The sequence below is a fragment of the Hyla sarda genome, chromosome 1 (assembly GCF_029499605.1).
Source record: "Hyla sarda isolate aHylSar1 chromosome 1, aHylSar1.hap1, whole genome shotgun sequence".
Taxonomy (NCBI): Eukaryota; Metazoa; Chordata; class Amphibia; order Anura; family Hylidae; genus Hyla; species Hyla sarda.
Genome location: NC_079189.1, coordinates 291191501 through 291217468, shown reverse-complemented (window position 1 = coordinate 291217468; position 25968 = coordinate 291191501). Strand labels below are relative to the sequence as shown.

The 25968-nt window shown below is 43.1% G+C and overlaps 1 protein-coding gene across 1 annotated transcript in view; it reads left to right on the top strand.

The window, feature by feature from the left end:
* The window catches only part of EFNA2 (ephrin A2), a 343212-nt gene that overhangs the window by 288578 nt on the left and 28666 nt on the right, over positions 1 to 25968 (top strand). Inside the window, exon 3 of the mRNA XM_056517108.1 lies at positions 20757 to 20822. Within this exon, the coding sequence (XP_056373083.1) occupies positions 20757 to 20822 (66 nt within the window). The remainder of the gene's footprint in view (positions 1 to 20756; positions 20823 to 25968) is intronic.

Here is a 25968-nt window from a genome sequence, read left to right as displayed (position 1 = left end):
GCTGGAAATCCATTGATTCGGGAAGTTACCAGAGTTTTTGTCCCTGATTTACCACGCCTTGCGCAGTCCCGTATATGCTCAATATTTGGACGCGGTGATCACATGTGCTACTAGTTAGGGTTAAGTCTTGTTTGTGCGCGCTTACCGTTATGTGTTATATAAGTCATGTTATATAAGTGTGACATATCACGCATGCCCAGTAGTTGTTTACCAGAAGGGGTGGTGTGTGAACAGTACTGTTAAACCAATTACCATCCATCCTCCTCATGTGCAGATAAGATATGGAATTCGTTATTCTGAACTTAAGTAATCCTTATTTTTATACAATTTCATAGAGAACAAGAGCCATTACTATTCTTTATACAATTCATCATGATTCTAGCTATGTTAAATCAGACACTCACACAGACTTGTCAGAATCGTATCACAGAGGTGGAGTAATTTATTAAGTGAGCACAGGTGTTAATGGGCGCACTGGCCCTTTAAATTTCAGAGCTCCGGAGCGCGCATGCCTAAAGGGACGGGGACACGTGCGTTGGAGCACAGAATCCAAGGAGAGTGCAGGAGGAGCAAGTGATGAGTGACGGGCTGGTATTCGCATGCGGGCACATCCCGCAACGTGAATCCCAGCCCCGTCAGCGGCAGTAGGAGATGGGGGCCATGCACTCACGGCCAGCGTGTGCGACCAGAGCGCTAAACATGACAGTACCCCCCTTTGGTCTCCCCCTCTTTTTACGGCTCAGAAAACTCCTGAGAAGGTCATGGTCCAGAATATTCTCCTCTGGCTCCCAAGATCTCTCCTCAGGACTGTAACCCCTCCCAGTCAACCAGAAAAAATTGTTTACCTCTCACGGTGTTTGTGACAAAAATCTCTTTAACCTTGTAGACGTCAGAAGAGCCGGAGACAGGTGTAGGGACAAGATTCTTTTTGGAAAACCGGTTACTGACAAATGGCTTGAGGAGTGAGATGTGGAAGGAATGTAATGTAGCAGGCAGACAGAGTTTGTAGGAGACAGGATTTATTTTTTGCAGAACCTGAAAGGGACCAAGGTAGCAAGGACCAAGCTTATAGCAGGGAATCTTGAAGCGGATGTACTTGGTTGAAAACCACACCATGTCACCAGGAGAGAAGGACGGAGGAGGTCTTCTTCTCTTATCAGCTTGCGCCTTCATGCGTGAGGAAGCCTGAGATAACGACTGACGAGTTTGTTGCCAGATGGTGGAGAAGTCACGGGCCAGCTCATCAACAGCAGGCACACCGGAGAAAACTGGGAGTGGAAGAAGAGAACTGGGATCTAGTCTGTAGACAACAAAGAAAGGAGACAACCTCATGGACTCAGAATCCTTGTGATTATATGAGAATTCTGCCCAGGGGAGGAGGTCAACCCAATCATCTTGGCGAGCTAAAACAAAATGCCGAAGATAAGTGTCAAGAATTTGATTAACCCTGACCGTTGGACTGAGGGTGGTATGCAGAGGAGAAGTCCAGATTGATGTCCAGACGGGTACATAGGGCTCGCCAGAACTTATAGACAAACTGCACTCCGCGATCCAAAACGATATGCTGAGGAAGACCATGTAAGCAAAAGATATGCAGCAAGAAGTACTTCGCCAGCTGGGGGGCAGAAGGAAGACCAGGCAGGGGAATGAAATGAGTCATCTTGGAATAGCAATCTACCACGACCCAAATGATGGTGTTATTACGAGATGGTGGCAAATCAGGGATGAAATCCATGGCGATATGGGACAAGGGAGTCTCCGGAATTGGTAAAGGCTGTAAAAGTCCTGCAGGTCTATGCTGAGAAGTTTTGTCACGGGCACAAGTATCAAAGGAACGGACAAAATCAGAGACATCACATTCAAGATGGGGCCACCAGTAGTGCTGAAAGATTAGTAGTAGACTCTTACGTATTCCAGGATGACCTACTGTGAGGGAAGAATAACCCCATTTCAGTACCTTGTGTCTCAGTCTGGCGGGCACAAATGATTTTCCCGGAGGAACTTGCTGAATTTCGGCAGGAGCGGCAGAAATCAAACGGTCAGGAGGAATGATATGCCTAGGTGTGGAGTCCAAACCAATGACGTCAGAGGACCTGAAGAGCGCATCTGCCCTGATGTTCTTGTCTGCGGGATGGAAGTGAATGAAGAAGTTGAACCTAGAAAATAACAGAGAACACCTTTCCTGGCTGGGGTTCAAATGCTGAGCAGACTGGAGGTATAGAAGATTCTTATGATCAGAGTAGATGCTGACCGGATGAGAAGATCCTTCCAATAGATGTCGCCATTCCTGAAAAGCTAGCTTGATAGAAAGGAGTTCACAATCTCCAATGGATTAATTCCTCTCAGCAGGAGAGAAGGTCATGGAGAAGAACCCACAAGTTACAGTCTTGCCCTTGGCATTTTCTGAGTAAAAACAGCACCAGCTCCAACAGATGAGGCATCAACCTCCAAAGCAAAGGGCCTCTTCGGATCAGGTCTTGTAAGCACGGGAGCAGAAGCAAACGCTGACTTTAAACGGGGATAGTCCACTTTGGCCTCATGTGGCAAAGACTTGGAATTGGAAGCCTTTTTAGTGAGAGCTACAATTGAAGTAACCAAGGAAGAAAAGTGTGGGATAAATTGACGATAATAGTTAGCGAATCCCAGAAAGCGTTGAATAGCGCATAGGCCAGAAGGACGAGGCCAATCCAATACCGCAGACAATTTTTCTGGATCCATCTACAGGCCTTGATGAAAGACAATGTAGCCAAGAATTGGAAGAATAGATTTCTCGAATAGGCATTCTCCAGTTTTGCGTAGAGATGATTCTTCCGTAGATGCTGTAGAACCAGACGACCAACAGTTCGGTGCTCCTCTAAGTTGGTAGAGAAGATCAGGATGTCATCTAGGTAAATGACAACACAGGTGTAGAGAAGATCACGGAAGATATCATTGACAAACTCTTGAAAAACGGCTGGAGCATTGCAGAGACCAAAAGGCATTACGAGATACTCAGAATGTCCATCACGAGTATTGAATGCTGTTTTCCATTGTCCCTTGCGGATACGAATGAGGTTATATGCTCCATGTAAGTCCAACTTGGAGAAGACCTTGGCACCACAGAGACAATCAAAAAGTTCAGAGATAAGAGGTAATGGGTAATGATTCTTGACCGTGATTTTGTCCCCTATAGTCAATGCATGGATGAAGTGAGCCATCCTTCTTCCCTATAAATAGATGAAAACTCCAGGGTGTGGACAGGATACACGGGCACTCAACAAACAGGTAGCAGTATAAAAAGTATTTATGTTGCCATAATGCAACGCATTTCACAGCACAGCTGCTTCATCAGATGATGAAGCAGCTGTGCTGTGAAACGCGTTGCATTATGGCAAAATAAATACTCCTATCCAGACCCTGGAGTTTTTATCTATTTATCATTACATTTTGACGAGAAGAGGAGTGGCTGCCTGACACCTTATTCATATTCTACGTTTTGATCCATTGTTGCACTTGGTGGAGTGTAACCCTTTGGGGTAAGAGCAATATCCACCTTTACTAAATTCTGTGTGCAACAACGGTATCACATGATGGAGCGCTGTCTGTCTTTTGTTTTATTTCTTCCCTATAAAGAAGAAACCAGCTCCAGCAGGAGAAGAGGACTTACGGATAAATCCCTTTTGGAGAGTCTCCTGGATATACTCAGCCATGGACTTGGTCTCAGGAACCAATAGAGGGTAAATCCTTCCACATAGAGTAATGGTAGCAGGCAGAAGATCTATAGGGCAGTCGTAAGTACGATGTGGAGGCAGAGAAATCTTGCTAAGGTGGCGGCAGGCCAGGTAAAGGAGGAAGATGAGAAACAACTTTAGACTGAACTGGTTGGAGGCAAAGATTTTGGCAGAATTGTCCCCAGCGAATAATTTCTCCAGTTTTCCAATCCAATTGCGGAGAATGACATCATAGCCAGGGAAGGCCAAGAAGATGTTTAGAAGTACAGTGAGGCAGTACATAGAATTCTATCCTTTCTTTATGCAAGACTCCCACTTGCATGACGAGAGATTCGGTACGGAAGTGCACCATACAGTCCAGATTTTGTCCATTAACTGAGGAGATGAACAAGGGCTTGGCAAGCCGAGTAACAGGAAAGTGATATTTGTGGACCATAGAAGCATCAATAAAGTCACCTGCTGATCCAAAATCCAAGAAGGCTGTAGCGCTAAAGGAAGACTTGGCAGAAGCGAAGACTTGTACAGTATTGGTTAAGCAAGGAGAGGTAGTATTCACACCTAGAGATGCCTCTCTCACATACCCTAGGTGCAAGCGTTTCCATTTTCTGACAAGGAAGACGGAGCATCACGTGCTGCGAGAGCATCTTTTATCCTGCTAGACAGTCCTTTCTTGAAAGTAGCACACAAGGCCTCATCATTCCATGCCAGTTCAGAAGCTAGGGTGTGGAATTGAACCGCATAGTTACCAACGGAGGAATTTTCCTGGCAGAGGTTCAGAAGAGCCATCTCGGCAGAAGACGCTGGGAAATTCTGCCAGAAACGTAGTCAAGTTGGAGGTAACCAGGTCACCGCGGTTCCAAAGAGGTGTAGCCCAGGCCACGGCTTTTCCAGATAGCAGACTGACCACAAAGGCCACCATTGCTCGTTCTGTAGGGAATTGGTCCCACATGAGCTCCAGATGCATGGAGCACTATGTAACAAAGCCTCTACACAGCTTGGGATCGCCGTCATATTTAGAAAGTAGAGGTATACGTAACTTGGAGCCAGAAGACGCTGCAGGAACAGGTGGAGACACTGGAGCAGGTTGCGGCTGCTTCTGCTGTTGCTGCATGGCTAGAAGTTGTTGCATCACAGCAGACAATTGTGAAAGTTGACTGACTGACGCACCACAATGGAGGGAAGTTCTGAGACGTCTGCCAGAGGTACCTCAGCGGGATCCATGGCCCAATCTTACTGTAACACTTACGTTTCAGTAGACAGGACACAGATGGTAATATATCTGCTGGACCTGTGTGGCAGATGACACGGACCGTACCAGGGAGCGGACCGTACCAGAGCCAGCCGCAAAGCAGGATGGACTTGCATGGACCCAGGTCGCTACGCCTGGCACGGCTCGACCACACAGGCGGCTGAAAATATAGGATAGTTAAATTAACCCTAACTCATCTCCATTTACAAAGGTCAAGGTTTACTGGACTTCTGGTACCTTACTCCACAAGCTCCACTGTACACCTCCTGGTGAGTGCTTCAGTCCAGCTTGCAGGCCACCCACAAGCCATGCCTCTTCCTGAAGCCACACCCTTCTATTTTTGCCCCCTTTTTTTGTTTTGACCCAAGGCCAAAAACGCAATCTTACTCCACAAGCTCTTTGTGATATGGGGTGTGAGATGGAGGGCAGATGGAATTACCCTAGGAGCAGATGGCATTAACCCCTTGTATTCTTGATGACAGATGTTGTGGTATGGGGTGTGAGATGTAGGGCAGATGGAATTACCCTAGGGGCAGATGGCATTAACCCCTTGTATTTGTGATGCCAGGGTGTGGTTTATCCTCAATACCCCCCGAAGGTATACCGCTGGATCCTGGGCTAGGCACGGGGCAATAATGACTCCGATGCCAAGTTATGGACAACGGTAGCTTTACTGAGTGACATATGGTACAGTCTATACAGTGTAGCCAGGCCCACTGAGGTGACCAGCGACTTCAGAGACCTTAAGGGCTTGCTGGGACCTGCAGTGGTTTTGGACAATTTAGTGTAGGCCATGTTGACTTGACTATAGATAACAGTGACTGACTTGACTTGACTTGAGACAGACTAATCTGTGACTTTAGCTTACTTTTAGCTTGTGGCTGCAGACTTAACTTGAGGCCCCCTATACCTCCAGACACACTCTTATGCTCAAATGCACCTCAGCAAAGACTCAGGAACTGATAGAGGGAAGAGACTCCTCCCAGGGCTTTTATGGGGGGAGACTCTGGTTAGGTCCCATTAGTCACCCTTAAGTCACCTGGTCACTCAAACCTCCTGGGGAACAATCACATGACAACTGACATGACAACTGGTGATCACATGTTAACCTTTCTTAAAGAAACAAAATTCTTATATACATTACATAGGGGATAATATACAATTACAATAGAACAGATGCAGATGACGGGGCAGCAAGGGTATGGGGTAACAACTCCCGTACTAACCCACCACATCTGCATCTCCAGGTAAATGTGTCAGTCTTGCTTGCAAGCCACACTCCTCTCACATGCTATGCCCCAAAACTCCCCATAAAGCTAAGCCCCCTTCTATTTTCAACCTACAATTTCTTCATCACAGCTCAGCCCCACCATATTCAGGCAAGGATATAAATACAGGATATGAGGACGGATATGAGGGAGAAATATAAGGACATGATATGAGGTCTGGATAGAAGGTGGGGATATATATTACTTTTTTTGACTTTTGCATAAACATTTACTCCCGCAAATACCTTACATTGGTGGTTACATGATTGCCTGGACAGGGTGCAAAAAGCTGTAGACACAGTGCTCACTTAGTGCTATGTATACAGTGTATCAGGAAGGCAGGGGCAGTAATACACCATCCCTGCCTTTTGTCTGGAAAGCCTTGATGTCACTGACAGCTAGCTCTTCCCTCTATCAGTGGCACAATTTCCGTGCAGCTGCAATAATTTGCACGGGTGTTCCAAAACATCAGTCTATGGGTAGTCAGCAACTGGTTAATACCTGGTTGTTTAGTGTGATACATAACTTACTATATCACTGTCAGTTAATGTAGGGAAGGGGTTAAATGGTTTGGGGGGGGGGGGGACCTTGCAGGGAGGAGTTAAATTAAAAACAAAACATGTGTATTGGAGCTCAGTTCCCCCATCTTCACTTCTGGGTTTAGAAACGTGATGATAAGCAGGTGTGGAATGGAGCTCCATTATACTCCATGGTGGTGGCACAACCCCTTTATTATCAAGGATGGTGGCAAGGTTAATTTCCCTGGTAGTTAAGGGTTTTAATGAGGACTATTTTCTGGATGGTCTAGTGCAGTAAAGCGGGTTAGATTCCTGGTGTTCTAGAGGTTATTAAATTTTTCAGATTGCCTGGAGTAAATTTTCATAGTGGGTTAAGCATATGGTCACACAGCATTTTTTTCTTGAGGGAAAATAAACATCATTCAATGGATTACTATTACATATTTTACTAGCTGTCATGGATGCAGATTAGCCCCATTCAATGTAGCTTATCAGTGGCTGGTGCTTTTTCTAACAATACTCTCACCATAAGTGACATGTGACCTATTCTGGCATATTACAAATGCGCACTGAAAAAAACTATTCAATTCACAGAATGAACTGGGTACTGTACTCCCATTAAAAACAATGGGGCACACTTTGCTTTTGGCATATAGTTTATTATCCCTGGCAGTCTAGAGGTAATGAATGGATTAATATTTTTGTATGTTAGAGAAGTGTTTAACTACTTGGTGTCTAGTGGATAATTTTATAGCATAGAATACAGATCAGGGTTCCCAAAATATATGGGAATGTCAAGATGTGTTTTACAGCTGCACAATGGTTTTTGCACAATTATGATTGGGGAGAGTGCAGTGAATCATTCTTTTCTATCAATAGTCAAAGTAATCCCTTTTCTAAGACATCAGGCTGTACGTCTGGGACCAGGACTGTCAGTCTTAGGTGCCAGGCTATTGGAAACTTGAGTAGGTTGGGGTGATGTACCCTATGGTTGTTTTACTAACCAGAAATAGTAAAATCAGATGTGTACCACATACCGTATTTATCGGGGTATACCACGCACCGGCCTATAACACGCACCCTCATTATACCAAGGATATTTGGGTAAAAAAAGATTTTTACCCAAATATCCATGGTAAAATGAGGTTGCGTGTGTGCGCGTGTATACCCCGATACACCCCCAGGAAAGGCAGGGGGAGAGAGGCCGTCGCTGCCCGCTTCTCTCCCCTGCCTTTCCTGGGGTCTAGAGATCTGCTGCCGGCCCTTCTCTCCCCCTGGCTATCGGCGCCGCTGCCCGTTCTGTCCCCCTGACTATCGGTGCCGGCGCCCCATTGCTGGCACCGATAGCCAGGGGGAGAGAAGCGGCGCCGACAGCCAGGGGGAGAGAAGGGGCAGCGGCACCCATTGCCGGCACCGCTGCCCCGTTGCCTCCCCCCATCCCCGGTGGCATAATTACCTGTTGCCAGGGTCGGGTCCGCGCTGCTGCAGGCCTCCGGAGTGCGTCCCCTGCGTCGTTGCTATGCGCTGCAGCCGGCTTCGATAGTCAGGGGGACAGAACGGGCAGCGGCGCCGATTGCCAGGGGGAGAGAAGGGCCGGCAGCAGGGCTCTAGACCCCAGGACAGGCAGGGGGAGAGAAGCGGGCAGCGACGGCCTCTCTCCCCCTGCCTTTCCTGGGGGTGTATCGGCGTATAACACGCACATAGACTTTAGGCTAAAAATTTTAGCCTAAAAAGTGCGTGTTATACGCCGATAAATATGGTACATATAAAATGTACAAAAGTACAAATATGCTGTTTTAGTATGGTAAATTTCTTCCCTGTAGAGTTCTTCTTGCCCATGGTTTGATTGCTTCCTAGTTTCCTCTCAGAACTGTTGCTGTCCTGTTGCCCTGCAACAGTACACACACACACTCATGCTTGCATGTGCAGTGGAGACCAACTAAGCCAGTACTTCAGATGGCAGTCAATAATTATCAGCAATACAACTATAAACAGTATTTTGGTAAAATATAAAACTTATAATAATATATTTCATCTTCTTGCTTTTCCATGCACTCCTTCCATTGTTATGTAAGCTTGTTTATGCCCTCCAAAAAAAGGGTTTTTGACTGAGCAGCAAGCCAGGCATGCACTGCTTCTTCAGTTACCTGTGTGGACCAAAAAGGTGATAGTCAGAAGGTGTTTGATTAGAACTATTCAGTGGCTCAGCCGATACTTTAAACTTGAGTTTCTCAGGGGTTTTAACACTATGGACAGCAGTATTCATTTAGGCACACAATGCCTTTGACAGTTGTCCATGCCATTTGCTTGGAATTGCAGACTTCAGGCTATGGCACAAAATTCACTGACCACAAAGGTCCTAAATTTCTACCCCATTAATAATTTACCAAAAATGACAGGTAAGAAAACACAGTTTGTTATTTCACATGTAAGATAACAATTTGGGGGATATTTATCAAATCCTGTGCAGAGCAAAAGTAATGCCCATAGCAGACAATCAGATAGCTTTTTTTTTTAATCCTTTTTAAATATTAACTAAGCAAGCTGATTTTTTTTTATCAGCAAGTGCACGACTTTTGTTCTGCACATGTTTTGATAAATCTCCCCCTTTTTCTCTACAAAAAAAAACATTGCTATCCTGAGATTATATTTAGAGTTCTTGTCCACACCCTACAATTACATTGCCTCACAACACATGCATACTGTATCAATACTGTCGGGGGGGGGGAAAATAGAAACTGTAAAAACAAAAACTGCCTGGCTTTGCCAATAGCAAAATCATGAAGACATATAAAGACATATAATACCAAAAACAATAAAGACATATAATACCAACTGAGGGCAAGCATGGGTTTTTGTTTCTATTGGTGGAACAGTTTTCTTTAACTGCTCCCCTACCAGCACTTTAGTGGGCATTGTAGACGCTGTACCAACCATTTTTGTAAAAGACAGTGTTAAGCTACCAAACTTATTGAGTGAAACACACATGGTGGGTCCTCTCATGTTGTCTTCCCAGTATTGAAAAAGATACAGCAGAGGTTTCGATTATGTGAATAAAAAACACCTTTCTTAGCTGTTTAATTCATAGATTGTGAAAGTCCTACAGAAATACTTGACTGACTTTAGGCCTCCAATGGACTCCAGACACACACACCTAGGACTTGACCTAACTGCAACTCAGCATATAAAAGCATAAGAGAAAGAGCTAGCTCCACCCAGGGCTTATATGGGGGAGACTAGGAGGGGTCCCATAGGTCACCCTTAGGTCACATGGTCTCTGATACCTCACTGGGTTACAATCACATGACAACAGGTCTTAAAGCTATAACACATTTTATGTACATTATATGGTATAACATAGGCATTTAAGGACCAGGGGTCACTGTATGGAGTCTGCTGGACAGGGCAGCTCGGGTACAGGGGTGCTACTCCTGTATTGGGCCACCGAGGTTCTCCTGTATGAGAAAGACAAGGGTATAAGAAGAAACACTGTGTGTGAACAGTGAGTAAAGGTTGCTGGACTCATGTTTCAACTGGCAGGGAAAAGCCCTCCAGTTGATAGTCAGGGCATGCTGTATTGTACAGTTAGTGGCTGGACGGCCTTGGTTTTTATTTTGAATCCTGTGTTATGTTTTTGTTTATCCTGCAACCCACCTAATAAAGCTGGCGAGGAGCCAGTCTTGCATGAGGAAATTGTTATTTGCCTGCTGAATGAAGTAAAAAAGTGTCCTTTTGGCTGTGACAAAGGACGATTCCAGAGCTAACCCTAGAGTAAAATCATCACAATATATATATATATTTTTTTATACATGCTTATACATGCTCAGTCATTTACCTATAAATGCATACAGTCAAATGCACGCAGTCATATACATGCACAAAGTTGCTTTAGGATCCATTATCTTTATTACGCCTTTCTTTTCCACTGAGAAAGAAGCTAATTTTTGAAGCATGTCCAGTGGGTGGCATGAAAGGGAGGAGACTGTTTTGGTGCCCCCCTTCACTTTAGGTACTGGGCAGGTCTCCATTGTCTAACGCTAAATATGACTCTGGTCATATATGTAGCTATCTGCAGCATAGTTTTTATAAGTGGCTTTTGTATTGCACTGATATCTCATACAGTATACATGCTGTAAGTCATCTATATACAGACAAAAATATTCCACTGATATATTTAAAGATCATTCAAATTACCTTTTATTACATTTTAAATAAAAAAACTTGGTGACAATATCACCCAAAAATTTTCTTTTTAACTCAGTTAAGTAAAGCAAAAGGGCTTTTTTGGATGATAAGGTCTCCAAGTTTTTCTTGAAATTTCAAACCCTTAATGATCACAGATGCATATTTACGTCCGTGGCCGACTCTCGTTATGTGAAGCGCGCTCAGGAGCTGTGAAGCGCGCTTCATACCTGGCAGGTCCCGGTTGCAAAACTCGTTATGTGAAGCGCGCTTCATACCCGGCAGGTCCCGGTTGCAAAACAGAAAACAGTTGCTGGTTAGCTCAGCGGGTGATTCGGGATCGCCGTGGTGAAATCGGGGCATCCTGAACAGCTGAGAGTACAGCGGGAAGCTCCTTACCTTTCTCCCCGCTGTCCGATCCGTGTTCTATTGCTGGAGCAGCAGAGCACCGATAACACTGATCAATGCTATGCTATGGCATAGCATTCATCAGTGTATGCAATCAAAGAATTGCATGTCATAGTCTCCTATGTGTAAAAAAAAAGAGGAAATAAAAAAAAGTTAATTAATGTGATTTCAATTCAGTAAAAAAAAGTTTAAATCACCCCCCTAAATAAACATATGTGGTATCACTATAAATGTCCTAACTATAAAAAATATAATGTTAATTAATCCGCACAGTCAATGGCGTACACGTAAAAAAATACCAAAGTCCAAAATTGCTTATTTTTGGTCACTTTGTATACCCTAAAAAAAAGTATAAAAAGCGATCAAAAAGTCCCATCAAAACAAAAAGGGTATCGATAAAAACTTCAGATCACGGCGCAGAAAATGAGCCCTGTATATGGAAAAATAAAAAAGGCATAGGGGTCAGAAGATGACAATTTTACACATACAAATTTTGGTGCATGTAGTTATAATTTTTTTAAGTAGTTAAGTAAAATAAAACCTATATGAATTAGATATCCTTGTGTTCTGCATAGAATCAGAAGCCAACAAAAGTAAAAAAATGGCATGGTTTTCTTTTTCCAATTTTGCCCCACAAAATTTTTTTTCTGGTTTTTGCCGTAAATTTTGGGGTGAAATGATTGATGTCATTACAAAGTACAAGTGGTGGCACAAAAAACAAGCCCTCATATGGGTCTGTAGATGCAGAAAAGATTTTTAGAAGATGAGGTGGAAAATATGAAAGCTTTGGTCCTTAAAGGACATCTATAGTGCAAAATAACTTATCCCCTATCCGAGCAATGGGGCCCCCCGCGATCTCCGGTACAGGGCCGCGGCAATATACAGGAAAGGGGGCGTTCCGTCCATGCATGACGCGGTGGCCGACACGCCCCCTCCATGTACCCCATAGATATACATGTAAGGGGAGTGTCTGCCGCGGCTTTCTGCTGGGGACAAAACTTCACTTCCTGCAGACTGCCGTGGCCCCGTCCAGGAGATCCCGGGGGGCCCCAGCGCTCGGACCCCCCGCAATCTATAACTTATCCCCTATCCTTTGGATAGGGGATAAGTTATTTTGCGCTGGAGTACTCATTTAAGGGGTTAATAGAGGGTCATTTTTAATTATCTTAAACTATATCAGTGCAATAATATCGGGGTAGTTTATCATAATAGTCATCATTTAATAAAGGGGTACTCCGTTGGAAATCTATTTTTTTTTTCAAATCGACTGGTGCTAGAAAATTAAACAGATTTGTAAATTACTTCTATATAAAAATCTCAATCCTTTCAGTACTTATCAGCTGCTGTGTGCTACAGAGGAAGTTGAGTTGTTTTCTGTCTGACCACAGTGCTCTCTGCTGAAACCTCTGTTCTTTTTAGGAACTGTCCAGAGCAGGAGAGGTTTGCTATGGGGATTTGCTTCTACTCTGGACAGTTCCTAACATGGACAGAGGTGTCAGTTGAGAGCACTGTAGTCAGACTTGAAAGAACTATATAACTTCCTCTGTAGTATACAGCAGCTGATAAGTACAGGAAGGATTATGATTTTTTAAATAGAAGTAATTTACAAATCTGCTAAACTTTCTGTCACCGATTGATTTGGAAAATAGTACCCCTTTAAAGGGCAGCCTTTCAATTCCATGTGTCAGGAATATTTGTCACTATGAGTTTTTTCTTATTCTGCTATTATAAACAAAAGGAGTGGACCAGTAGGAGCATGATTTTTTATCTCCCATTATGATCTTCATTGTGCTTACTGTATGTCCTCAGTTCTTAGAGAAATTGCCAATATCTATTCAAAAAAATTTAAGCTGTAGTAACTGTTTTTTATATTTTTTGCTAATATTATCTGTTTATTATGTGTATCTGTTGTAGCAGAAAAAAACTGAATAAATTATGTGTAACATTATTTTAATATACACAACATAATAACTCCAGATGCTGTACCTATAGCTGGGTTGATTGAGCTCAGTCACATGACTATAGGTCATGATTAATATATGCACACTAGATTAATTACATGTGAAGTTTGACCCTTCTTTTAAACCACCTAAAAAGATTTATTATCCCTCTCCAAGCTGTGAACTTTTCTGGAAACACGTCCATAGGGGCAGCTTTTATAGAGAGCTAGCCCCACTTGCTTACGCTTTACCATAATTGTCACTAATTACAAAGCAATGACAAGGTGAAATTTGTGTAAATTAGACACTTGAATACTAATTTGTTATTAGCGCAGCAGCTACTTAAGTACTTTGATTGCTGCAGAATCACAAGGGACAGACGAGCTTGCTAATTACACTGGCCTGTATGGAACACACACAGGGAGAAATGTACTTAGTGCTGAGAAGTTAGGCCTTTTGCTGAAGGAAAACAGAACCATTTCATGTTTTTTAAGGAACCTGTTCACTGCTGGGCTTAAGGCTACTGTGTGTGTGGGAAGAAAGCTGCACCCTAGTTCTGGATTTCTTCTTTCACATCTATTGTCAGGAATGGAGCATGTCTGGTTCCCATAGTAAAGCCCTAATAGGCCCATCTGCTCTGCAGGCTCTTTCATAAACCCATATCTGCCAGGAGGTCTGTATCCATTCTGTCATAAGTTCACTAATTGCATTACTAACACTCGAGTGCCTTGGTTATTCACCTGTAGGGTGGAGATCCGACACCAAGTCTCCAGGTGGGGTACAAAAGTCTGAATATCCACTTGGCAAATGAGGTGTGGATAAATGTTATGCATCTGGGTATAAAAAACCTGCATGCATCATATGTCTTAGGGTGCATTCACACCACGTTTTTGCAATACAGTTCCCATATATGTTTTCAATTTGAAAACCGTATGGAACCGTATTAAAAACGTATGAATTGACTCTCCATTGAAAACCGTATTCCAAACAATGCATCCGGTTGCATCCATTTTGCGTCTTGTACGGTTTTGTCCATTTTTTTCCCATACCCAAAACCATAGGCTACCACGGTTTTTGGTCCTGGTGAAACAATTAACCAAACCCCAAGGCCGTAGCCTGGGGTGCAAAACACCTCAAATTTCTCCCCCCTAAAACATAACTTTTAATAGTATATATCTAAAAGGTACAATTCCAGAAAGTGATAATTAAAAATGCAATGTCACATGGGAGAATAATAGTTATTGGGGCAACATGGCTCCAGTGTACAGGGCTCTGCAGAAGCCCAAACTTCCCAATTGTGACACTAATAAAACACAAAATTGCCGCCTCTACATGTTTCGCCGTCACACGGCGTTCTCAAGAGGCAATATGTGGCAACCACATATTGCCTCTTGAGAGCGTCGTGTGACGGCGAAACATGTAGAGGCGGCAATTTTGTGTTTTATTAGTGTCACAATTGGGAAGTTTGGGCTTCTGCAGAGCCCTGTACACTGGAGCCATGTTGCCCCAATAACTATTATTCTCCCATGTGACATTGCATTTTTAATTATCACTTTCTGGAATTGTACCTTTTAGATATTTACTATTAAAAGTTATGTTTTAGGGGGGAGAAATTTGAGGTGTTTTGCACCCCAGGCTACGGCCTTGGGGTTTGGTTAATTGTATTGTTTTGGCCTCATAGCCCCCCTTTTGGGTCATTTTGTAGTTTTTGGTCCTGGTGAAAAACCGTATTGAAACCCTACGCATTGTTTTTTTTAACATGGGAGTCAATGGGAACCGAACAGAACCATATGTGCGTAGGGTTCCATCCAGTTTCCACCATACGGTTTTTGACACAGTTTGCACAGTTTTTTTCTTGGAATTTCAATCAAACAAGTAAATATTTATTCATGAAAAGTTAAAAACATATGTTTTTTTCTTAAATAACTGATACAATGGGACATCATTTTTCAAACCGTATACGTTTTTTAGCCATTTATGGGTTGAAATTTGTACACACATTTTGAAACAGTTTAGTCCAGTTTTGAGGAATCCGTTTTTCATCAAAACCTGATAAGGGAACTTTATTGCAAAAATGTGGTGTGAATGCAGCCTTAGGGGGGTTAAACTGGGAGAGTCACTGGTAGAGAAGGATCTGAGTGTACTTGTAGATCATGGACTACCAAATAGCATACAATGTCAGGCTGCTGCGTCTAAGGCCAGCAGGAAATTGTCATTTATCAAAAAAGGGCATGGACTCGAAGAACAGGGGCATAATTCTACCTCTTTATAAAGCACTGGTATGGTTTGCTGTGGTATGCGGTTCAGTTTTGGGCGTCAGTTCATAAAAGGGTCCTTCTGGAGCTGGAAAGGGTACCGAGATACACAACTAAACTAATAAGGGACATGACACAACTAAGCTAGGAGTTAAGATTAGAAGAATTACATTACTGCGGAAAACAATTTTTTTCATATCAACTGGCTCCAGAAAGTTAAGCATATTTGTAAATGACTTCTATTAAAAAAATCTTATTCCTTCCAGTACTTATCAGCTGCTGTATACTACAGAGGAAGTTGAGTTGTTCTTTTCTGTCTGGCCACAGTGCTCTCTGCTGCCACCTCTGTCTGTATCAGGAACCTATCCTTCTCCGGACACTTCCTGAGATGGACAGGTGCATCAGCAGAGAGCACTGTGGTCAGACTGAAAAGAACTACTCAACTTCCTCTGTAGTATACAGCAGCTGATAAGGGTTAAGATTTTTATGTAGAAGTGATTTACAAATTAAAAAAAAAAAAATTCCACCAGAGTACCCCTTTAAAACCCTCAAAGGACAAGGGGCACTCCCTCCATCTGGAGAAAAAAGGTTTAGTCTCAAGGAGCGGCAAGCCTTCTTTTCCATAAGAACTGTGAATTTATGACACAGTCTATCTCAGGAACTGCTCAGATCAGGAACAGCTGAGAGCTTCAAAGCAGGGTTAGATACATTCCTAGAACAATATAACAATAATGCTTATGCAGAAATATAAAGTCACATTCATTTCCCTTCATCCAACCATACCCCTTCCCTTCAATTCTATGGTTGATGTTGATGGACATATGTCTTTTTTTCAACTGTACTAACTACAATATGTAACTAGGTGCAGCACAGTGTACAATCACACTGTAGTGTTAGAAGTACTTTGATGTACTCAGATGGATGTTGAGATGGGTGTTACTTGACTTATATGGAAAACACTTCATTAGTACATACTGTATATAATTATTATAATATATCATATGTGCGGTTTTTATCACTCGGCAAATCATGTATAACCCATGATGTAATTCTGTATTAAGGGCTTGTGCTCATTTAGGCACCTTATTGTCCAATTATGTTAAGTGAATAAAGTAAGTTCTGCCATTGTTTAAGGATAGTGGCTACAATACATAGTAGCCTAAAAGTATGACTGGTGAAAACCCCAGTCCCACAAGTTATTCTATACAATGCTGCACAGAAAATAACCCCCATAATTGATATCGCCATAAGTATAATAACATACATTTTATGTCAACTACCATATTTATCGGCGTATAACACACACTTTTTAGGCTAAATTTTTTAGCCTAAAGTCTACCTGCGTGTTATACGCCGATAAGCCGCTGCAGTTCAATGATTTAAAGCGGGCGCTTTAAATCAATGAACTGCAGCGGCTTTGAAGGTGCAGAGACCTGCCGTCGCTGCCGGCTTCTCTGCCCCTGCCTGTCCTGGGGTCTAGAGCCCTGCTGCCGGCCCTTCTCTCCCCCTGGCTAGCGGTGCCGCTGCCCATTCTCTCCCCCTGGCTATCGGTGCCGCTACCCCATTGCCGCCACTGATAGCCAGGGGGAGAGAAGCGGCAGCGGCACCCATTGCCGACGCCGCTGCCTTGTTGCCTCCCCCATCCCGGGTTGTATAATTACCTGTTGCCGGGGTCGGGTCCGCGCTGCTTCAGGCCTCCGGTGTGCGTTCCCTGCGTCGTTGATATGCGCTGCGAGATGCAATGACATCACTCGTCTTTGCGCCGCGCCGTGCAGCGCATAGCAACGACGCAGGGGCGCACACCGGAGGCCTGAAGCACCGCTTCTCTCCCCCTGGCTATCGGTGCCGGCAATGGGGCACCGGCACCGATAGTCAGGGGGAGAGAACGGGCAGCGGCGCAGATAGCCAGGGGGAGAGAAGGGCCAGCAGCAGGGCTCTAGACCCCAGGAAAGGCAGGGGGAGAGAAGCAGGCAGCGACGGCCTCTCTCCCCCTGCCTTTCCTGGGGGGTGTATTGGGGTATACGCATGCACACACACGCACCCTCATTTTACCAAGGATATTTGGGTAAAAAACTTTTTTTACCCAAATATCCTTAGTAAAATGAGGGTGCGTGATATAGGCCGGTTAGTGGTATACCCCAATAAATATACGGTATTTATGTTAAATTAAGAACGGATATTGTTGTTTGCTTGTTTTCACAAAATGACATTCATATAGATGCTAAACATAAACATACCACAAAATGGTACAAATAAAAAGTAATATTTGTCTCACAAGCATGCATAACTAGAGTCTTTGACACTAGGATCATTTTATTTCCATACTGTTACTGAAGAAAACCCAGTAAATCAAGAACAATGTATCCAAAAATAACATAACAAAGATCAAATAATAAACCAGGACCAAATATTGGCAACACAAAGGAACTAAACAATAGTATCATGTAACTGTTACTGAAAATACATAGTCACCAATATATAATTACTGACTAGAAACCACTATGCTGAAACTAATATTACTTCTTGACAGTAATCATGTAATAAAAGATACTATTTCTACCTAGGTATTCTGCAGATCATATAATCTAATACAGTACCGGCGACATCTTCTCCAATTTCCAACTTTTCCACTGCCCCAGCGTTCGGAACATTTTGTTCCGAACGCTGGGTTCGGGCTGCGGGCATCGTGTCACATCCACGCCCCTCAATGCAAGTCTATTGGAGGTGGCGTGCTGGGGATTTATGTTTGAAAAAGTAGCTTGTAAGGAGCTAAGTTGTTCTTTAGCAGTCTTCCTTTGGCTGTTAAAACATTTCGATTTTTTATTCTATTTTATAGCAGCAACTTCTAGAAAGGATTCTCTGTATGAGTACAATTCAGAGCTCCCTACTGTCACTAGGTTTGGTTTGAGGGTCAGACCACACCTTCTCATATCAAAAGGGTATAATAAATATGTTCAATCAACTGTATGTTATATGGTCGTTATCCTGGCTCTGACCAGCACTTATATGGTACTTGCACTTCTGAGGCTGTCTTTCTAGCAGCCTCTAGCTGAAGATGATTGAGATCGATCTCTATATTAATAGAAAGCCTTTTCAACGCTTGGTCGCATCAATGTCGCATCAATCATTCCTGGAGTTTCACAGGCTTTATCAATGTGAGAGGCCTAAAGGGTTGTACCCTTGACAAAGCCAGTAATCTTATAGGGGGAGATTTATCAAAACCTGTCCAGAGGAAAAGTTGCCCATAGCAACCAATCTTTCTTTTTTTCCTTTTTAACAAGTCTTCTGCAAAATGAAAGAAGCGATCTGATTGGTTGCTATGGGCAACTCAGCAAATTTTCCTCTGTACACGTTTTGATATATCTCCCCCATAGACTTTCTCAGATACTGCAGTGTTCAGACTGGGTTTTTAATCCTCTTTTTGATATTTTCAAATATAATGGGACAATTTTAAAAACTTTTTTAAGAGGGGGTCCCTAGTGAGCATTTAGTGCCCTGAGAGTGGTTCACCCCAAAGGGTTTGTGTTTATGTAGTAATTTTGCCCTAGGACCACTCAGGGATTTATGTGTTTTTTGATCACTAAGGGTACCTTCACACGGGCAGAGTACCTGCGGAATTTCTACCTCGTATTTGCGGACTTTTGCTACCCTTGACTTCATTGGGTCAGCAGAAAACCCGCAATAGAGGCAGATTTGCAGATTTTCCTTCAGTCCTATTGAAGTCAATGGTGACAAAATCTGCCACAGATTTTCCGCAGCAAATACGCTACAAAAATTCTGCAGGTAATCCGCCCATGTGAACATACCCTAATTGTGCTCCTTTTAATGCCCCCATAGAATAATAATGTCCCATTTAGTGCATCTTACACATCTGAGCACTTGAAACTTTCCTAGGGCTATGATCACACAGTGTAAAATCAATAGCGAAATATTTACGTAAAATAGGAATAAAATACAGCATATTTTTTTATCTAATAATTTGCTGAATTAAAGTGTATTGAAAATCAACTTTCAATATGCCCACTATTAGATAATAATATGCCTGTATTTTATTTCTATTTTAAATCAGTATTTTGCTATTGCTTTTACATTGTGTAAACACAGCCTTACTTGGGTAATGAGTGGCTGAGTTTATTTTCTACTGTCTGATGCATCCTAGGAGATAAATTAGCCTGTGGCTGACAAGGCCTCTTTTACATTGCCGTTTGGCTCTCTTATGTAGAGATCCGTTGGCAATTCCATCGAGTTTAGAGGTAAAAAAAATTGTGTATGCATTTTCTCCGCTAAACTCGGGTAAACTACTTGATCTCTAATGGGCCCCATTCTAGTAAATGGGGTCCTTTGGGACCTGGCAGTGTCCGTTGCACTCGGACCTGTTTCAGGGTCCATTCTGCAAAAGAAAAAAAGCTGAACAGACCCTGAACGAGAGGGATGCAGACGACAGCGTGAACTTAGCCTTAGTGACAGCTCTGCAATAGTCTCCAACCACATGTCCTAGGGTTCTGGAATTTGCTCCTTCTCCCTATGGGTGCAGTCAGAGGGGATTTTGCCTCTGCCCACAAAAACAAGACCTTATATAGATTAAATATTATTTAAAAAGCTATAAATTCCAAGATGCAGAGACAAAAAAAAAAATCTGACAAATGCATTTGTTACAGAAAGCAGCTTTATTATTGTCTATTAGATTACAGGTAAGGGACTGTGCTTATGAATTTTATTACTTACATTTACCATTAACTTGACCATTCAAGACTTATCGGACTATTTACAGAAATTATTTTGTAATATGTATGTCCATTTTTTCAACTCTTTGATTCACTGTAACATAGCAAACTGTAGTTTAGGGTACATTTATACGTACCGCATACGCTGGGGACTTCATCCTGCAGGAAATATGCAGTGGATTCTGCTTTTCATTTACTTCAATGGATAGCAGATACACTACCACACTCCATGAATTGGGTGCAGGGCAAAAAAGCAGACAGTAGCAGTACCTCTGTAGATAGTTGCAGCTCTGGAGTACCTTCAGCCATATACATTCATGTGATATGTTTTTTGGTGCCATCTGATCTTATACAATTTGTACATTTGCTTTGTTGATTGGTACTTTTGGTGATATATGACCATGCTTACTGAGGGACGTTTAAAAAGATTACTTAAAATGAATCATAAAAATGGTATTTATAATATGTAAAGTTTTGTATTGAAATATATTTTATCTTTCAGCATCCACCCCTCCAAACTCGGTGGATAAACCTTGCCTCAGGCTGAAAGTTTACGTACGTCCAACAAGTAAGTATCTTGAGTTTTCTGAGAGCTGTACTCATATTACTGAAGAATCCTCGATGTGAGCCTGGGCTCTAATGGATGTGTGTTTGGTGCCAATACTTTTAGTCTTGCCAAACATATGAAACAGTAAAACAGTACAATTGGAGAGGCACCCGTACGCACTAACATAGAAAGGTCATAAAACAAATCAAATAGATTCAGAAGGGAAACGTCAAAAATAGCATAATAGTGTGTAAAGCAGTAATGTCAATACATTATTGCAATAAAACACTGTCATTTATTTCTCTAACACATTATAATGTAAATGTATTGCTTACTTACATATAAATAGATTAAAAAGAGATGAAGTAGTAAATGATTATTTATTTAAATAATTTGGCTTTGCTGAAAATATTTCTTTTATAGAAAACAATATTGATGATTTATGTTGTGTAGTAATTTTTCATGACTGGCAATTACAGGGGTTCAACAAATATTTGAATGTATTTTAAAGGTGTATGAACAGAAAAATACATATAATTTAAACCATGTTTTAAGGGAAATGTATTTAGTAAAGATTTTTTACTATCTACTGTAGTCACAAACATCTATATAGTTTTCACTCAGTCCACAAGAACATTCACAAAATACAAACTTACTGTTTTATGGAGCCCAGTTTTCATCTGTTCATGTTATGAACCCCTTAAAGGGGTACTCTGCTGCTCAGCGTTTGGAACAAACTGTTACAAACGCTGGAGCCGGCACCGGGAGCTCGTGACGTCATAGACCCGCCTCCTCATGATGTCACGCCCTGCCACCTCAGTGCAAGTCTATGGGAGGGGGCGTGATGGCTCCCATAGACTTGCATTGAGGGGGCGGGCATGCCATTATGAGGGGGAGGGGCTATGACATCACAAGCTCCCGGCGACAGCTCCAGTATTCGGAACAGTTTGTTCCAGACGCTGAGCAGCTAACACAGCCCATTTTGGCCTTGAGGACACAGCCAATTTTATTTTAGCATTTTAGTTTTTTCCTCCTCGCTTCTTAGAACCATGGCTGTTTTATATTTTCATCCACAGATCCATATGAGGGCTTGTTTTTTGCATGACCAATTTTACTTTGTAATTAAATCACTCAAACTTTTACCATAAAATCCATGGCAAAACAAAATATTATTTGTTTGGGGACATTGAAAAGGAAACTGCAATTTCGCAAATTTTGGAGGGTTTTGTCTTCACATTGTAAAAGTGACATGTTTTCTTTATTCTGTGGATCAATACGATTAAAATAATATCCATGTTTACATGCTTTTCTGTTTGTACTGCTTTTAAAAAAAACGTAAACTTTTTTATTTTTTTACAAAATAAGTATGTTTAAACTTGCCCTATTTTGACCACCTATAACTTTCATATATGAGGGCTCATTTTTGCACTGTAATCTGTAGGTTATTATGGTACCACTTTTTCTTCTTGCACCAGGACATACCTGTATGTCCTGTGTCCCACAGCGGCTATGAAGCGAGTGCAGGAGCTGTGCTTGCATCGTTGACTGCGGGTCCCGGGTGCTATCAGCAGCCAGGCAACTGCTGGTAATGGCGGACATCAGCGTGGACACGCTGATGTCCATCATTAACCCCTCAGATGCCGTGATCAGTATTGATCACAACATCTGCTGCTATGCGGCGGTTTCAGTGCCAGACCTGATCGCACGCGGCACAGCCACGGGGATCAGCTAACATGGTGGCCAGGGGTCTCCTTATCTGCCTCCTGCTGCCATTATTAGATCTTCTACTCTGGTCTACTCGACGGCAGATCACAGATAACACTGATCAGTCTAAAGATTGCAATATATAGTTCCCTCTGGGGATTAACCCCTTCAGGACGGAGCCCATTTTGGCCTTAAGGACCGGAGCGTTTTTTGCACATCTGACCACTGTCACTTTAAACATTAATAACTCTGGGATGCTTTTAGTTATCATTCTGATTCCGAGATTGTTTTTTCGTGACATATTCTACTTTAACATAGTGGTAAATTTTTGTCGATACTTGCCTCCTTTCTTGGTGAAAAATCCGTAAATTTGATGAAAAATTTGAAAATTTAGCATTTTTCTAACTTTGAAGCTCTCTGCTTGTAAGGAAAATGGATATTACGAATACATTTTTTTTTGGTTCACATATACAATATGTCTACTTTATGTTTGCATCATAAAATTGACGCGTTTTTACTTTTGGAAGACACCAGAGGGCTTCAACGGTCAGCAGCAATTTTCCGATTTTTCACAAAATTTTCAAACTCAGTATTTTTCAGGGACCAGTTCAGGTTTGAAGTGGATTTGAAGGGTCTTCATATTAGAAATACCCCATAAATGACCCCATTATAAAAACTACACCCCCCAAAGTATTCAAAATGACATTCAGTCAGCGTTTTAACCCTTTAGGTGTTTCACACGAATAGCAGCAAAGTGAAGGAGAAAATTCACAATCTTCATTTTTTACACTCACATGTTCTTGTAGACCCAATTTTTGAATTTTTACAAGGGGTAAAAGGACAAAATTTTTACTTGTTTTTGTAGCCCAATTTCTCTCGAGTAAGCACATACCTCATATGTCTATGTTAATTGTTCGGCGGGCGCAGTAGAGGGCTCAGAAGGGAAGGAGCGACAAGGGGATTTTGGAGAGTACGTTTTTCTGAAATGGTTTTTGGGGGGCATGTTACCTTTAGGAAGCCCTTATGGTGCCAGAACAGCAAAAAATACCCACATGGCATACCATTTTGGAAACTAGACCCCTCGGGGAATGTAACATGGGATAAAGTGAACCTTAATACCCCACAGGTGTTTCACGACTTTTGCAAATGTAAAAAAAAAAAAAAAAATTTTACCTAAAATGCTTGTTTTCCCAAAAAATTTTTATTTTTAAAAAGGGTAATAGCAGAAAATACCCCTAAAAATTTGAAGCCCAATTTCTCCCGATTCAGAAAACACCCCATATGGGGGTGAAAAGTGCTCTGCTGGCGCACTACAGGTCTCAGAAGAGAAGGAGTCACATTTGGCTTTTTGAACGCAAATTTTTCTCTGGGGGCATGCCGCATTTAGGAAGCCCCTATGGTGCCAGGACAGCAAAAAAACCCCACATGGCATACCATTTTGGAAACTAGACCCCTCGGGGAACGTAACAAGGGGTTAAGTGAACCTTTATACCCCACAGGTGTTTCACGACTTTTGCATATGTAAAAAAAAAAAAATTTTTTTACCTAAAATGCTTGTTTTCCCAAAAATTTAACATTTTTAAAAAGGGTAAAAGCAGAAAATACCCCCCCAAATTTGTAACACAATTTCTCCCGAGTACGGCGATACCCCATATGTGGCCCTAAACTGTTGCCTTGAAATACGACAGGGCTCCAAAGTGAGAGCGCCATGCGCATTTGAGGCCTAAATTAGGGATTGCATAGGGGTGGACATAGGGGTATTCTACGCCAGTGATTCCCAAACAGGGTGCCTCCAGCTGTTGCAAAACTCCCAGCATGCCTGGACAGTCAACGGCTGTCCGACAATACTGGGAGTTGTTGTTTTGCAACAGCTGGAGGCTCCGTTTTGGAAACAGTGGAGTACCAGACGTTTTTCATTTTTATTGGGGAGGGGAGGGGGGCTGTGTAGGGGTATGTGTATATGTAGTGTTTTTTACTTTTTATTTTATTTTTTGTGTTAGTGTAGTGTAGTGTTTTTAGGGTACAGTCACACGGGCGGGGGGTTCACAGTAGTTTCTCGCTGGCAATTTGAGCTGCAGCAGAAAGTTTGTGGCAGCTCAAATTTGCAGCCAGATACTTACTGTAATCCTCCGCCCATGTGAGTGTACCCTGTACGTTCACATTGGGGGGGACATCCAGCTGTTGTAAAACTACAACTCCCAGCATGCCCGTTGGCTGTCGGTGACTGCTGAGAGTTGCAGTTTTGCAACAACTGTAGGCACACTGGTTATGTATCACTGAGTTTGTGACCTAACTCAGTGTTTCACAACCAGTGTGCCTCCAGCTGTTGCAAAACTACAACTCCCAGCATGTACGGTGCATGGTGTACGGTGACTGCTGAGAGTTGTAGTTTGCAACAGCTGGAGGCACACCGGTCGTGAAACACTGAGTTAGGTAAAAAAAAACTGAGTTTCACAACCAGTGTGCCTTCAGCTGTTGCAAAACTACAACTCTCAGCAGTCACCGACAGCCAACGGGCATGCTGGGAGTTGTAGTTATGCAACCAGCAGATGCACCACTACAACTCCCAGCATGCACTTTAGCTGTTTGTGCAAGCTGGGAGTTGTAGTTAGACAACAGCTGAAGGTACACTTTTCCATAGAAAGAATGTGCCTCCAGCTGTTGCAAAACCATAAGTCCCAGCATGCCCATAAGGGAATGCTGGGAGTTGTGGTGGTCTGCCTCCTGCTGTTGCATAACTACAGCTCCCAGCATGCCCTTTTTGCATGCTGGGAGCTGTTGCTAAGCAACAGCAGGAGGCTGTCACTCACCTCCAACGATCCTCGCCGCACAGGTCAGTCCCTCGTCGTCTCCGCCGCCGCAGCTGCTCCTGGGGCCCCGATCCCAACAGGGGCGCCGGGGATCGGGGTCCCCAGCACCCGGGGTGCACATCCCGCACCCGCTCACGTCCTCCGGAAGAGGGGCGGAGCGGGTGCGGGAGTGACACCCGCAGCAGGCGCCCTGATTGGTCGGCCGGTAATCCGGCCGACGAATCAGGGCGATCGTGAGGTGGCACCAGTGCCACCTCACCCCTGCAGGCTCTGGCTGTTCGGGGCCGTCAGAGACGGCCCCGAACAGCCAGTAATTCCGGGTCATCGGGTCACTGGAGACCCGATTGACCCGGAATCGCCGCAGATCGCTGGACTGAATTGTCCAGCGATCTGCGGCGATCGCCGACATGGGGGGGCATAATGACCCCCCTGGGCGATATGCCGGGATGCCTGCTGAACGATTTCAGCAGGCATCCGGCTCCGGTCCCCAACCGGCTAGCGGTGGGGGCCGGAATTCCCACGGGCGTATGGATACGCCCTCGGTCCTTAAGGACTCGGGATGCAGGGCGTATCCATACGCCCTATGTCCTGAAGAGGTTAATAAAGTGTAAAAAGTTTTTTTTTTTATAAAAGTGAGTAAGCCCCTCCTCCAA